General features: G+C 41.0%; 1 protein-coding gene across 1 annotated transcript in view; it reads left to right on the top strand.

Annotated features, from left to right (window-relative positions):
- The window catches only part of aqr (aquarius intron-binding spliceosomal factor), a 50,228-nt gene that overhangs the window by 10,456 nt on the left and 26,369 nt on the right, over positions 1 to 13,403 (top strand). The window contains exons 15-23 of the mRNA XM_083923854.1: positions 2,424 to 2,526; positions 4,535 to 4,655; positions 5,414 to 5,555; positions 6,431 to 6,609; positions 7,687 to 7,854; positions 9,493 to 9,662; positions 10,590 to 10,831; positions 11,033 to 11,182; positions 11,797 to 11,866. Of these exons, the coding sequence (XP_083779980.1) occupies positions 2,424 to 2,526; positions 4,535 to 4,655; positions 5,414 to 5,555; positions 6,431 to 6,609; positions 7,687 to 7,854; positions 9,493 to 9,662; positions 10,590 to 10,831; positions 11,033 to 11,182; positions 11,797 to 11,866 (1,345 nt within the window). The remainder of the gene's footprint in view (positions 1 to 2,423; positions 2,527 to 4,534; positions 4,656 to 5,413; positions 5,556 to 6,430; positions 6,610 to 7,686; positions 7,855 to 9,492; positions 9,663 to 10,589; positions 10,832 to 11,032; positions 11,183 to 11,796; positions 11,867 to 13,403) is intronic.

The raw sequence follows: 13,403 nt of genomic DNA, 5'->3' as shown, positions 1-13,403 counted from the left end.
CATGATTACTACTTCTTGATGTGTAAATGTGCTGCATATCTAACCTAGTTCACCCTTTCTTTTTTCTACCATTCTGCCTCATGTACAAGTACTTATTGTATATTCTTTATGTCCTTCAGAGAGCACATCATAACATCTCAAATTATATTGGTGGCAAAGTTTTTGCACACAAACAAACCCTCCAGCAATTTGTCTGCAGATACACATCATTTTCCTCTGATCACCAACATATACAAGCCCCAGTTCAAGTACAAGCACACATGCAGACTACCTATCTTGGTCCCATGTTGCATTACAGTATCAACACCACTATTGTTGCCTGACTTCCCTGCCTTGAACAGGCAGCTGGTACCAGCCAGAGAGAGCAGCACGCCTCGTTAATTTAATCGATTTGCAGTGACTTGAGAATAAACTCTCTGAACAGCTGTGTTTGTCGGATGATATTAGTTTGCCAAAGAGCTAAAAAAGCACCCTCGCATTGATAAACTGGCCTGTGTGTGGTAACTTGTAAACATACATGAAGGAGAGTGAAAAGACATTGATTTATTGGTAATTTGTCACAATGAAAATTGAAATTAAACCACCCTACCACCATTTCTTTTTGCTCAGTAAAGTGAATGGTTGACTACTTATTTGTTTGACCAGTGTGTGATGTCTTTATATGTCATTATTGCTCTTGAGGTGCCATGTTGGAACAACAGAAATTTCCTCTTTGCAGTTGATGTTTGTAGATCCATCACCTCTTTTTAACATCTGTAGTGGATTATAAATCCTTAAACCCCAAATTTAAGTTTCTTTGAGTCAGGCAGAGGGTTATGAGCCAAGCTGAGCTGAATCAGGTAAAGACTAAGCTCAACCATTTCATGTATTTGTAGAAGCTGCTCCTTTTCCTAGTATTAGGGGTTTGAATATAGCAGGAACTGCATTGTTCCCTGCTCCATAACTGTCACTAAAGCAGCTCCTGGGTAACTCCAAATATGCCGATCAGATTTAACGAGGCACTTTTCATCCAAACAACTCACGCTAATGCCAGTTTATTTCCAGATGCACTACCCACGGGCTAAGCTCCCAGTCACCCGCCGCTCGGAATTTATCCGCTAAGTCCCCCAAACACACAGACGCAGCATTATTGCTTAGTCTGCCCACGCATATACACACACCCATTCTCTCACATATATACACGCAGACACACATACACACTTCTTTCAGTGACATAAAACATGTAAGTTGGTGTGAGTGTCATTTGTCAAAAAATGAATAGACTACATGATCAAAGAGTATGCATCACTACATCACTGTGAAATGCTAGCAAACTTGAAGGGAGTCATCAGCACTGGAAATGGCAAAATATTGGGTGTAATTAGTTCTGTGGATTGGTTCTTCGCTGTGGTCCTGTCACTGGAAAGGGCTCGTGCTGAACGAAAGTGCCCCCGTCTGACCTGATCTCTTTGGTAATTTGCTCTTTCCTAAAGTGATAAAGTTAGACATTAGATTCATAAATTTTCTGTGTAATGGCGTATCCAAAACCTGAACAGCCTATAGGCTAAAGAGTAAACTTACCGCAGACTGGTTTCTATTATGTCCCCATCTTTACCTTACCCTGCCAGTAGCTCAGCTGTCAGTCATGACCTGGTCCAGTCATCACCATTACTCAGAGTGACTTGTTTTTCTGTTTGTTGCTAATGAAAGGAAGGGGTCGACATGACCTATGCCAGGCCATCCACTGGGCCACCAAAGTGCAACATTGGCAGAATTACCACCCCACTGCCCAAGCGCGGCATCACAAGTAGCAGAATGCATGCACATACACGGATATAGTCGGTCAGTGCCACGTGTGGCTGTCCAGGGCTGTCACAATGTGTCCATGCCCTGTCCTTCGTTGTGTACCAGACCCTGCCTGTGTCACAGTGTGTCAGCCTGATTAAAACAGGTCTGTATGCAGAGAGCCATGCCTCAGCTTTCCAAGACGGAGATGGGCTTTGATTTTCATAATCCTGTCGCATCAGTGCGCCCCAGCCCCTTAACACACACATGCTGACAGAGCAGGAGTGAGTGTCAAAGCAAACAGAAGAATTGCTTTGTACCGCAGTGCTAACAAGCACAAAGAATTTGATAAGGCTGCGTATCTTCACACATATAGTGGTGTTGCTGTCACCATTTGAATTATCTTTCTCAGAAGGCGACGTGGTATCCCAAATGAGAGGCTGAACCTACACATTTATTTCTTTTTGTAAATATGATGCACTTAATGTATCTCATGCGCTATCTCAAACATAATCCCCATTTCAGTCTTTACCAAATACTTTTCTTTGGGCAGCAGGTTTTTTTGCATACTGTCATTCCTGCTCTGGATAATAGTGTCATCTAAATGTGTCATTTGCAAATGCAACTTTCCTCGCCTGACCTCTAATCTTTCTCCGTAGCCCCAATACGCTCCACCAGGTGGCCTCGTATCTGTGTCTGCTGCCTGAGCTGTCTGAAGGGCAAGACACCACCTATGACAAGGAGGTTCTCCTTGAGCTGCTGGTAAGTGCAGTCTCTGCTTCCACTTTTACCTGAAAATATGGTCCGATTGCCTTTCTGTATATAATTTTAAAATATTTACCCTAGACAATATTAAATGCCTCAGACATTTGAATTGATTAGGTGCAAATAGTGTAGTTGTATGAGGGAAAGAAGCAATACTTCAGGCACTATGTGCTTGTCATCTGGCATTATAAAGATGCATAATTGGTATTGGTGCACCTCAATAGTGCTGGTGAACTGTTATTTTCCAGCACAATAAATTACTAGTCAGCGCTACGGCATAATAGGTTTTGTGTTTTTCATCTGAAGTCATTAATTTAAGCCCTTGACCTTGCAATACACATAGTATCCTCTCTTCACTGCCCGTCCCCCTTGAATTTGCCTTCTAATCCAATTACTGCTTTATGTGACCATTTGTGTGACGTAGGGTAAATTGAAGACAGTGCTGATGAGATAGAGAGCCCTTTTTTTTCTTCTTTTTTCAAGTATCTATTGAAAGGCTAGTCCTAGTTTGATTGTGCTCTCTGGTTCCACTTCCCTCGCTCTCCCGATTTTCATTTTTTAAACCCCTCTGGGAAAAGACTGGCCCAATACACACTCGCACACACTGTGGACCTCTTCATCAAGGTGGGTGTTTCAAGGCTGCCCTCGGGTTATTCATAATTACCCACTCAGACCATCCCCAGGTCCTCTCTGAGAAGCCATGGAGAAGAGTTGTTTCATAATTATCTGATTCAGTTGTTGCAGGAGACAATGTCAGGGGACTCATTTGTTTGCACCTGAGGCTGCCCCCAATGACCAACATCTCTGACCGAGTTTAAGTGAAATGGGCCACAGGACTAGAACTCTGCCACACGGTAGCAAAATTATTATATTTGCTGCAAAGAGCATACTCATAAATATGCCTTGGCAAGAAGCAGTACTGCTGTTAAACCACAGCCAGTTTTTAGGCTGTTTACATCCTCTGGTGAAACAGATGAGATGGTTTGTATTCTAAAGTAAATATTACTCCCCTTGACTAGTAAATAATACGAGTAATTTATGTCATTTTCAACAAGAGCAAGAATACAATAGCAAAACGGTTGTGTGCACATCTAAGAAACCTTCGTAGGACAGGTGCTGAGTTCAAGGATTGATAAAATAAATAGATACCCACACATCAGACTAGAAGCTCCCTGTTTACCAGCAATGTTTGACAACATTATTTTTTTCAAGAAAATACTTAGTGGTGTATACTATAAGTGAACCAATTCATTAATCTAATTAACAGAAAATGATAAATGATTCATCTTTGTGCAGTGATTTTTAAAGCAAAACTTAGTCAAATTAGATCATTTTATGCTTATCTTTGTTTTATATATTAGTAAACTAAATATGTTTAGGTATTGCATTGTTGGTTGGACCAACAAAACATTTAAATAGGTCACCTTTGGCTCTGGTAAATGGGCTTTTTTTCTCAGTCAGTAAATTCACACAAAATTGCACAACAAAATGCATGTAGTCCCTTTAGGTCCTGATCATTGCATTTCTAGTTTACAGAAGAAAATAACTAGTGACATCATAACTGCTAAATAACATTCATATGTTGAATCTTTTTATCTAACATTAATAGATCCAGTCAAAATAGATATGCATATTCCCGATGCTTTTGATTTAGTACTTCAAGATATCCTTTGACATACTTGCCAGTCCTAGACATAAATGCTTGTAAACACATATGATATCCTGGTAAAGGCCAACTTTTGTCTTGCAGAAGAATTACATTGGGGATGACATGTATTAAAAGACGTTAACCATGGGAATGATGTAACAGATTGAGTGACCTGATTCTGTGAAAACTTTTTTTTTTCTTTATTCCCTGATTTGAGGGAGAAGATAAATATCCTAGACATTGAGCCACAGAGTCAGAGGAGCATTTGGTCATTAACCTAATTTCTCACTACCTGTGTCTCTCTCTGTCTCTCTCCCTCTCTCTGTCTCTCTCTCTCTCTGTTTGTCCCATGCACAGGTGTCCCGTCATGAGCGCAGAATCTCTCAGATTGAGCAACTTAACCAGATGCCTCTTTATCCAACAGAGAAGATAATCTGGGATGAGAACATCGTCCCAACGGAGTACTACTCAGGCGAAGGTGTGTTTCATGTGTGAATTGTGATTGGTTTTGCACGTCGTGTGTGTGTGTGTGTGTGTGTGTGTGTGTGTGTGTGTGTGTGTGTGTGTGTGTGTGTGTGTGTGTGTGTGTGTGTGTGTGTGTGTGTGTGTGTGTGTGTGTGTGTGTGTGTGTGTGTGTGTGTGTGTGTGTGTGTGTGTGTGTGTGTGTGTGTGTGTGTGTGTGTGTGTGTGTGTGTGTGTGTGTGTGTGTGTGTGTGTGTGTGTGTGTGTGTGTGTGTGTGTGTGTGTGTGTGTGTGTGTGTGTGTGTGTGTGTGTGTGTGTGTGTGTGTGTGTGTGTGTGTGTGCGCGTTAGCTGACCCTCACTAGAGAACACATGCTAATTTCAGTGTCTAGTCAGTGCCTCATTCTCAAGTGTACACCCACACCTTGTATTATCCTTTATCCTGAGGGCACTCATCTGGCACTGAACTGGCACCTCTCTTGGGGAATCCTCTTTAGTTGGCAAGGACACCTTCAACAACTTGCAAACCACAGACCATCAAGCAAAATCCCTTAAGCATATTACTTTGGCTGTAACATGTAGACATTCAGTAGAAGTGTATAGAAGCAGCAGTTGATATTTCAGAGGTAGCTACGTATTACTTTGGTCATTTTGTTATTGTACAGAAAAAGTACTTACAAATAGTGAGTTATAATAATTATAATTGTGTGTATGTAATAACTCGCATATTTAGATTACTTACTCTGTCTGTGTGTTCATTTCTTTGTCTTTTTAGGATGTCTAGCACTACCTAAGCTAAATCTCCAGTTCCTGACCCTCCATGACTACCTGTTGAGGAACTTTAACCTCTTTCGTCTGGAGTCCACCTATGAGATCAGACAGGACATAGAAGATGTGGTGTGGCGAATGAAACCCTGGTGAGATGTCCTCAATTCTGTAAAGCCAAATGGATACTTAGATCCACAATATCGTATTGTTGAAGAAGAAAGAAGAAGAAGAAGAATTACTTTATTTATCCCACACGGGGAAATTTGATTTTTTCACTCTTATTATTATACATGTTACACACACAGGCCCGAAATACACACATGCACAAACAGGGCCTATACATGCAATTAATGGAGAGATGTTAGAGCGAGGGGGCTGCCAGTGACCAGCGCCCTGAGCAGTTGGGGGTTTGGTGCCTTGCTCAACAGCACCTCGGAAGTGCCCAGGAGATGAACTGTTACCTCTCCAGCCACCAGTCCACGCTCCATACATGGTCCACACGGGGACTTGAACCAGTGACCCTACGGTTCCCAGCCAAGTCACCTATGGACTGAGCTACTTCCGCCCCTTGACTTGGTTCAAAAATGAAATTTCTCACATTTTAAAAATAATATTCAAAGAAGTCTTTGAAATAGGATTCCTGCACACTGATAAGCATATCTGACTTCTTTTTCTGCCTAAGTAGAATGCATTCCTACCATTAACTCAGCTACAGCACATTTGTCTTTTTACATCAATGGATGAAGATTCTTATCCCCCGTCTACCTCTCAATAGGTGGCATGCCACATTGATAATATTATATTAAAAGACTGTGACATTTGGTACACCACATTTGGAAACCCATTGCTTAACATACTAAGTGTTCCCATTATGTCAACTGATGTAGCAACTTGTTTGTTGTTCCTGAAAAACTAAATAAATAAGCAGTAGTGCCATGTGCTGCCCTAAATCCAACTGATTTCAATCTTGACAACAGCCCACAGCGCTTGTCTAACTTCTTGTTGTGTCATTCCCTCTTCACAGGCAATCAGAGTACGGTGGAGTGGTGTTTGGGGGCTGGGCCAGGATGGCTCAGACAATCACCTCTTTTTCCATTGTAGAGGTTGCCAAGCCCAACATTGGAGAGAGCTGGCCAGCCCGTGTGCGAGCTGATGTCACTGTTAACCTCAATGTACAAGATCATATCAAGCACGAGTGGGAAGGTAATAGTATAAGTCTGTCTGTCCATCGGTGCAGATCATTTCTGGTCATTATCTTTTATGTATTTGAATCTATTTTTTGTCCACCGTGTATAATGCTTATGCCAATTTAGCTATCCTGCTTTTTTTACTCTAAAGATAACGGAAAGGGCTGATTAGTTAAAAAAATAATTGGTCATAAACTACATCCTCATCACCCACCTTATGAGTGTTAAACATTAACATTACTCTCCCTTTTCCTTTTGCCTTGCTTCACCATTTATTTTCCTCTATTTTCTCTTATTGTGTCTTCTAACAGTCCTCCTTGTAAGCAGTTTTATAACCTTCATAAAGTCCCCCCTTAGCACTTACTATATTCCATCCCACTAGGCCTTGACTCATAACCCTTACCTGCCTCATGTCTCTGTGAAGACATGCTATTTCTGTGTAGCCCCACGACTGAGCCTCTGTTTTCTGATCGTTTTCCTCTCCATCTTTCTGTGAGGCTGATAAGGGCACTGTAGATAATGTTAACAGGAGCTTGTCAGCCTTGAAAGACATTGATTCACTGGAAACATAGAAAACACAATGAAGCCCTTGGCTTGCCAACTGCTATGGCTCTCCAGAGAAAGCTGCAGGATATGTTCACATGCCAATGTATGTCAATGGTGTCTTTGCACTAATTTATTTAAATCTAAATGGGTTCTTACAGTGGGAAAAGGTTGTCGAAGTGATGTAGTGATCATTGGATTTAAAACTTTTCCCAAGTGTATGTCTTCATTTAAGTCTTCATTTTCTTTATACCCACTTTCATAGTTTTACTTTCTTGTAATTCAATGGAGGTATGAAGTATTACTTCCTTCCATCCACTAGCTCTTCCCCCCGTTGTATAATTAGAGCTTCATGTTTTAAAGATCAGGCAAATGCTGACAGGGCTGTTTCTCTTGCATTTTCAAACTCCCCTACCACACTACTACAGTCTCACTCACACCATCACTGCTCTCTCTCCCCATGTCCTCTTTCTCTATTTCTTCTCTGTTGCTAAACCCCTTTTTTCCTTCTCTCTCTTTAACTCCTCTCTCCATTTTCTTGCCCTCATAGGGCTACGGAAGCATGACGTTTGCTTTCTGGTCACGGTGCGGCCCAACCTGCCCTACGGCACACGCTTCGACCGGCGCCAGTCCTTTGTGGAGCAGACTGGCCTGGTGTACGTGAGAGGCTGCGAGGTACAGGGTATGCTGGATGACAAGGGCCGCGTCATTGAAGAAGGTATGCTCATATGTGCCCCTTCCGACGCACACACACACACTCCAGTGACACATAATATCCATCCTCCCATCAGACCTTCTATATCCCCATAACAGATTGTCAGAAGAGGGTCAGACTGGTGTTGTCATGGCGACAATGAGACCCGACCTGCTCACATTAACATTCCATTAACCTGAGGTCGACAACAACACCTGAGAGCTTTGGGCCCTGCCCCCTAATTTATTTCTTTGATTTAACTAAAGAGCTGCATTGGCTATATCTGTATAGATGTGCTTCTTTAAGATAATTTGATGTGCTTGTCCTTCAGAATATAGGAATGTGTCATATGGGAAATGCTCAACATATTTCATTAATAAAACCCTGCAAATTTGCTGGCATCAAATATAAGACACTGTGCGTGTCCACACGAGAGGAATCCCCCCAGATCAACTTAAAATTTGTGGTCTCTCCTGGAAAGTAAAATATGTTTACATGATCTCCTCTTTACTGTGTCGTCTTCTTCCCCAAAACCCAAAGCAGTCGCAATGAGTTGCTGTTCACCTAAACTAGCCTGAAGTCCCGCAATTCTAAGTGTTTGCCTTTTCCCCTGTCGTAACATGTGTCCATGCAATGAAGCACCCTTTCCCCTATCCTCACTCATCTGTTTGGATTAAAAATGCAGAGCGCAGGGCTTTCTAAATAGACCTGCTGCCGGCGAACATGCCCTGCCAGTGTTTACTTAAACTGGTTAAACTTTCAGATCCCCAATGGGGCTAAGTGGTACTCTAGGTAACTGGGTTGGGGGGTGAGATATAAATCATTGGGCACTTGGTCAAGGTGAAACGCAGTCTGAGGTGCATTTTGGGGCATTATTAATTAACTCACATACTGCCCTAAATATGGAATATTTGTGTGAAATATGATGTTACAGAGGTAGATAGTTATATGGAATTAACAAACAAATGCAGTGCATCTCTAATTAAATTAAACGGTGTATTTAATCAAACCCTTTAATTACTGGCAGTTTAATACAATGGCATGCACCTTGGCCGGGCTGTAAATATTTTTATCCCATGATGTTAAGGGTGTAGCTTCCAATCTTAAGCTATTACCAAACACATTGGTAAGGTGGATTTGATGATCCCCAGATAACTGTACACATGTGCAGATGGACAGTTATACACGTAACACACACAAGCACATCACAGGCCAACAGGATTTAGTTTCACTCTCCTGCTCTGTGCCCTGCAGCTCCTTACAAGAATCTATTTAGACATCTGTGAAAGCTGCACTTGCTGCACCACAGGCTCCCTATGGGAATAAGCCTAAAGCCTGTGGCCTGTCAGTCAAGCATCTGTTCCTAAGGAGTCATAGTCCTGTAGCAATCAAGCCAGGGAGAGCTCTTTTTAAAGAGTTTTGTTGTTTTAATGGAAAAATAGGATGGGAATTGTTATTGAAATCAACTGGTTTTAGAATTGGCTGATTTCGATTTAGTTTTAATATTGAACTGTGTCCTTCTAAAGCTTTGCTGCCATTTACTGTTAATTTTCTCTTTTACTGTCCTGTCCTAAGTTTTTTTTTTTTGATTACACATTATTATTTATCACCAAAGGATATCAGTTGCTGAAATAAGTATTTTTCTCAACCACTCTGGTTTAGGACCTGACCCAAAGCCTAAGCTGCGAGGAGACGCCAGAACCTTCCGTGTATGGCTGGATCCGAACCAGTATCAACAAGACATGACCAGCAGTATTCAGAGTGGCACTGAAGACCCATATGAAACTTTCAATGTCATCATGAGACGCAAACCCAAGGAGAACAATTTCAAGGTTTGGACTATATGCTGAAGCTCACAGATCAGCCCTCGCTGTACATTGTATTTGAGTACTTTATCTTCAGACCTTGAGCTCTGGTCCTACCAACACCACCTCCGAGTGATGTATCGCACATATTATACTCTCTTGGGTATTGTAGCTGTAAGGTTGGGGCCAGGGCAACTCTGAGATTACCACCCACCCAAGGCCCTCAGTGATCCAAATGAGAGACACTTCTCACTGGATATTCATGTGATGTGTACCCCCACCTCTCTCTCACCTTTGAGGATCCCCCTGTGGCAGGTCAACATTGTATAGTTTAGCAGCAGCAAATCCCTGTATAAAGAAGGTTAAGAGAGGTAAATCTATGTTGATAATTTCACATATTATTTATAGTAGAGGTCATAGTAGAGTTATCAATGCAAGTATGTAAAACTTTTGTTCAATGTCTCATGTTGTTTTGCTCCATTTAATGTAACTTTTTCTTTGTAGAATGTTGAATTATGCACAAAACTCTTTTGCTGTCTAGCACGTCCTCTTCAAAGCTTCTTATTACGGCTTTGTCGAATCTGCAATTTTTAATTCCACACACCCATTTCTGTCTTTCACAGGCAGAGCAATGACAGATGATTATGAAATGTTTTTCCTTTTTTTCATGAACTTGAAAAGAGAAGGAACTAATGGGTATTCAAGAAACATTCTTTTCCATCTTTGATGTGTGAGGTAGATAAATGTAAACACATTCTCCTACCCAATTTTTGATGCTCAGGGTATTCGACAGTTTTCAGTTCATTAAAATATAATTGACAGACGTACAAATTACCTGACGTCCCATCAACACACCACAAAGCTATTCTTATCCAGCTAAACCACCTCTTGTGGGATGGTTGCCTGTTGTCTGATGTGATTCATTGCTCCCATTCCTCTGCCTCTCTGTTTTAGGCAGTGCTAGAGACCATCAGAAACCTGATGAACACAGAGTGTGTTGTCCCAGACTGGCTTCACGACATCATCCTAGGCTATGGCGACCCAGGCAGTGCCCACTACTCCAAAATGCCTAACCAGATCTCCACATTGGACTTCAATGACACCTTTCTGTCCCTGGACCATTTACGTTTGTGTTTCCCTGGTTACACTATAAAGGTCACAGAGGAGAATCCTGAACTGCAAGTCTTCCCTTTCAGGTGAAAATCAGAGATCTAATAATCAAATGATAAGGAAATAAGTTTTTTTTTTAGGTTGATTTACCTTAATCAAAGTCAATGTTTAGACATTAATATTGCATTTACTTGCTGTTGTATAATTTACTTACTATACTATTGAGAATACATACATTTTATTTTATTATATTATAATAGTTCATCTTCTACCCTTTGCTTCGCCAGAATCAAGTTTCCCATCTCAAACAAAGCAGACAAAGGGAAGAAGAGAAAGGCTGATGAAGAAGTGGAAAACAAAGAGGAAGACATGACCTTGGTCGTTGAGCCCTATGTCCCCCCCAATCGTGGGCCGTATCCCTACAACCAGCCCAAACGGTGAGCGGTCACAGTCTAGATTTAGGCCTTCTTGTTCAGTTTAATGAGATTAGGGATCAAAAGGTTGTTCAGTGCTTGGTTAAACCTGGGCCTCTCTCTGGGGTCAGTGTACTGAGCATACTTTAGTATTTAACCCCTATCCAAAACATCTCTTACCCCGCTCTGGCCCTGGCTATTTTGATTTGTTTGTCTGTGCTTGTCTCAAAGATTCATGGTATCTGCTGTGACTTAAATGTTGCGTTGTTATTATGGTTGTTGTTATGCCTGCAACTATAGATGGGATTTTTTTTAAATGTAATTAAAGGTGACCAGAAAAGGCTTTAATATTACTATACTATAATAACTCCACAGAATAATTGCCCTTCATGAAAATTTAAGATTAATTTGATTGTGTATAGCGTTTCCAGTTTGAACTTTGATATTTAAATCTTGATAGCAACTACATGTCCATGGGAAAGCCCCGACTCAACAATCTTTGAAGAGGGTCTCAAGAAGCATAACACAAACAAAAAACAGAGAAAGCATTTGAACATAATGTGTCTATGCTGTCAAAGCTATTCAGTATTTCTGACTAATTACTTGATTTATTAATACATACAATACATATCTTACAGGAATACAATTCAGTTCACTCCCACTCAGATTGAAGCCATTCGAGCCGGGATGCAGCCAGGACTCACTATGGTAAGAATTTTGTACTTTGTGTTTTATTGTATATGTTTCTTATAAGTTTCAAGACTGAATGGAAGCCACCCAAAGACAATATCCAACATCTCTTTCACAGAATGCTTGTTTAGTCACCCAGTCTATTTTTATTCGGAAGATTAAGTTTGCTGCAGTACAGAAATTAATATTTACTAATGTTTCATTGAGTCCATCCCAATCTTGTGAATGCGATACCTCGAGAACCCCTGGAGGGGGTTCTTCGAATATGGTACAAATGTCCACTTGGACTCAAGGAGGAACTGATGAAGTTTAAGAGGTCAAAGGGTCAAGGTTACTGATCTCACAAAACACATTTTTCAACTACACCAAAAACTACACTTAATACTGTTGTGGGATTTTTTGGATGTTTGTCATTTATATTCATAATCTTTGTCAGGTCAGACGTAAATCCTGCATCTTTTCCTGTTCTTCATCGTATGACTTGTAAGATTGCCTTGTTTGTGCTAATCAGGTGATGTAAACATGACTGTTAATGACTTGAGATAATTTCATATCTGTGCTCTGTACATCCTGCCCTTTGTAGGGTATGTCATGACCCGTCTTTATGGCTTTCATAGATTATGTTCAGAGATCTTGTGATGGCAAGTCTGAGAGAATGCTTTGTTTTATCCTCCTTAAGAGAGATCCCCTCTAGACTCAGGGTCGCTCCTTCTGACTCTGAGCTTTGTGCATGAGATGGCAGGGTAAATTTAATGTAAATTTCAATTTAACTGTACAAATGTGATGCGGTAATTCTAGTTTGCTTCTAACTTGATTCTGTAGGTAACAGAAATTGTGAAAGTCTATAGTAGTAGACTTTATTATGAGGACAAGCTGTGTCAAACCCAACTCTATAAAATCATTGTGCATATCCTCGAGTGTGATGGTGTCTGAGCAAAGCCTTTGGTCAGTCCAGTAAGTGTGGATACTGCAGATAAAAATAATGGTTATTAATTATGTTTTACTATTACTTTGTTACTAATTACCTGGGGGAAAAAAAAATATGTGCCGATAAGTCGACTAATTGCTCTAAATGATGACCATTGGTCGACCAAGAAAATCCTTGTACCTGAGGGATTCCCTCACCAGTAAAAAAAAAATGTTTAAGTAACCCTACACATTTCCCTGAAACCCATTCTGTAATTAGGCATTGCCAGTAAAATAGCCAACCACAAAGAGCATGACGCATATTACAGCAATGGATACACCCAGGCCATTCACACATCCACGGTGCTGTCATTCCAGCTTGGGATTTATTTGTTGTGCAGCTAGCCAATGTAAATATGGCAAGTAGGCTATCAGCAGAGTTGTAAAACAAGTCCCCATGCATGCCTTCTCTGCTCACCCCCTTCTAACCTTCCTTCTTCCATATGTTGTTAGCAGCCATAACAAACACGCATTACCACCCCATCTGCCTGGCATGGCTTTCATGTAGGGTAACCAAGGAGCTGATTATCTACTGATTTATGCAGGAGTATCTAACTGCTTACTATTTTTGCAGAAATTACTCACCTGA

This window comes from Echiichthys vipera (genome assembly GCF_963691815.1).
Source record: "Echiichthys vipera genome assembly, chromosome: 12".
Taxonomy (NCBI): domain Eukaryota; kingdom Metazoa; phylum Chordata; class Actinopteri; order Perciformes; family Trachinidae; genus Echiichthys; species Echiichthys vipera.
The sequence above is the reverse complement of the archived record's forward strand: the minus strand, read 5'-3'. Positions and strand labels throughout refer to the sequence as shown.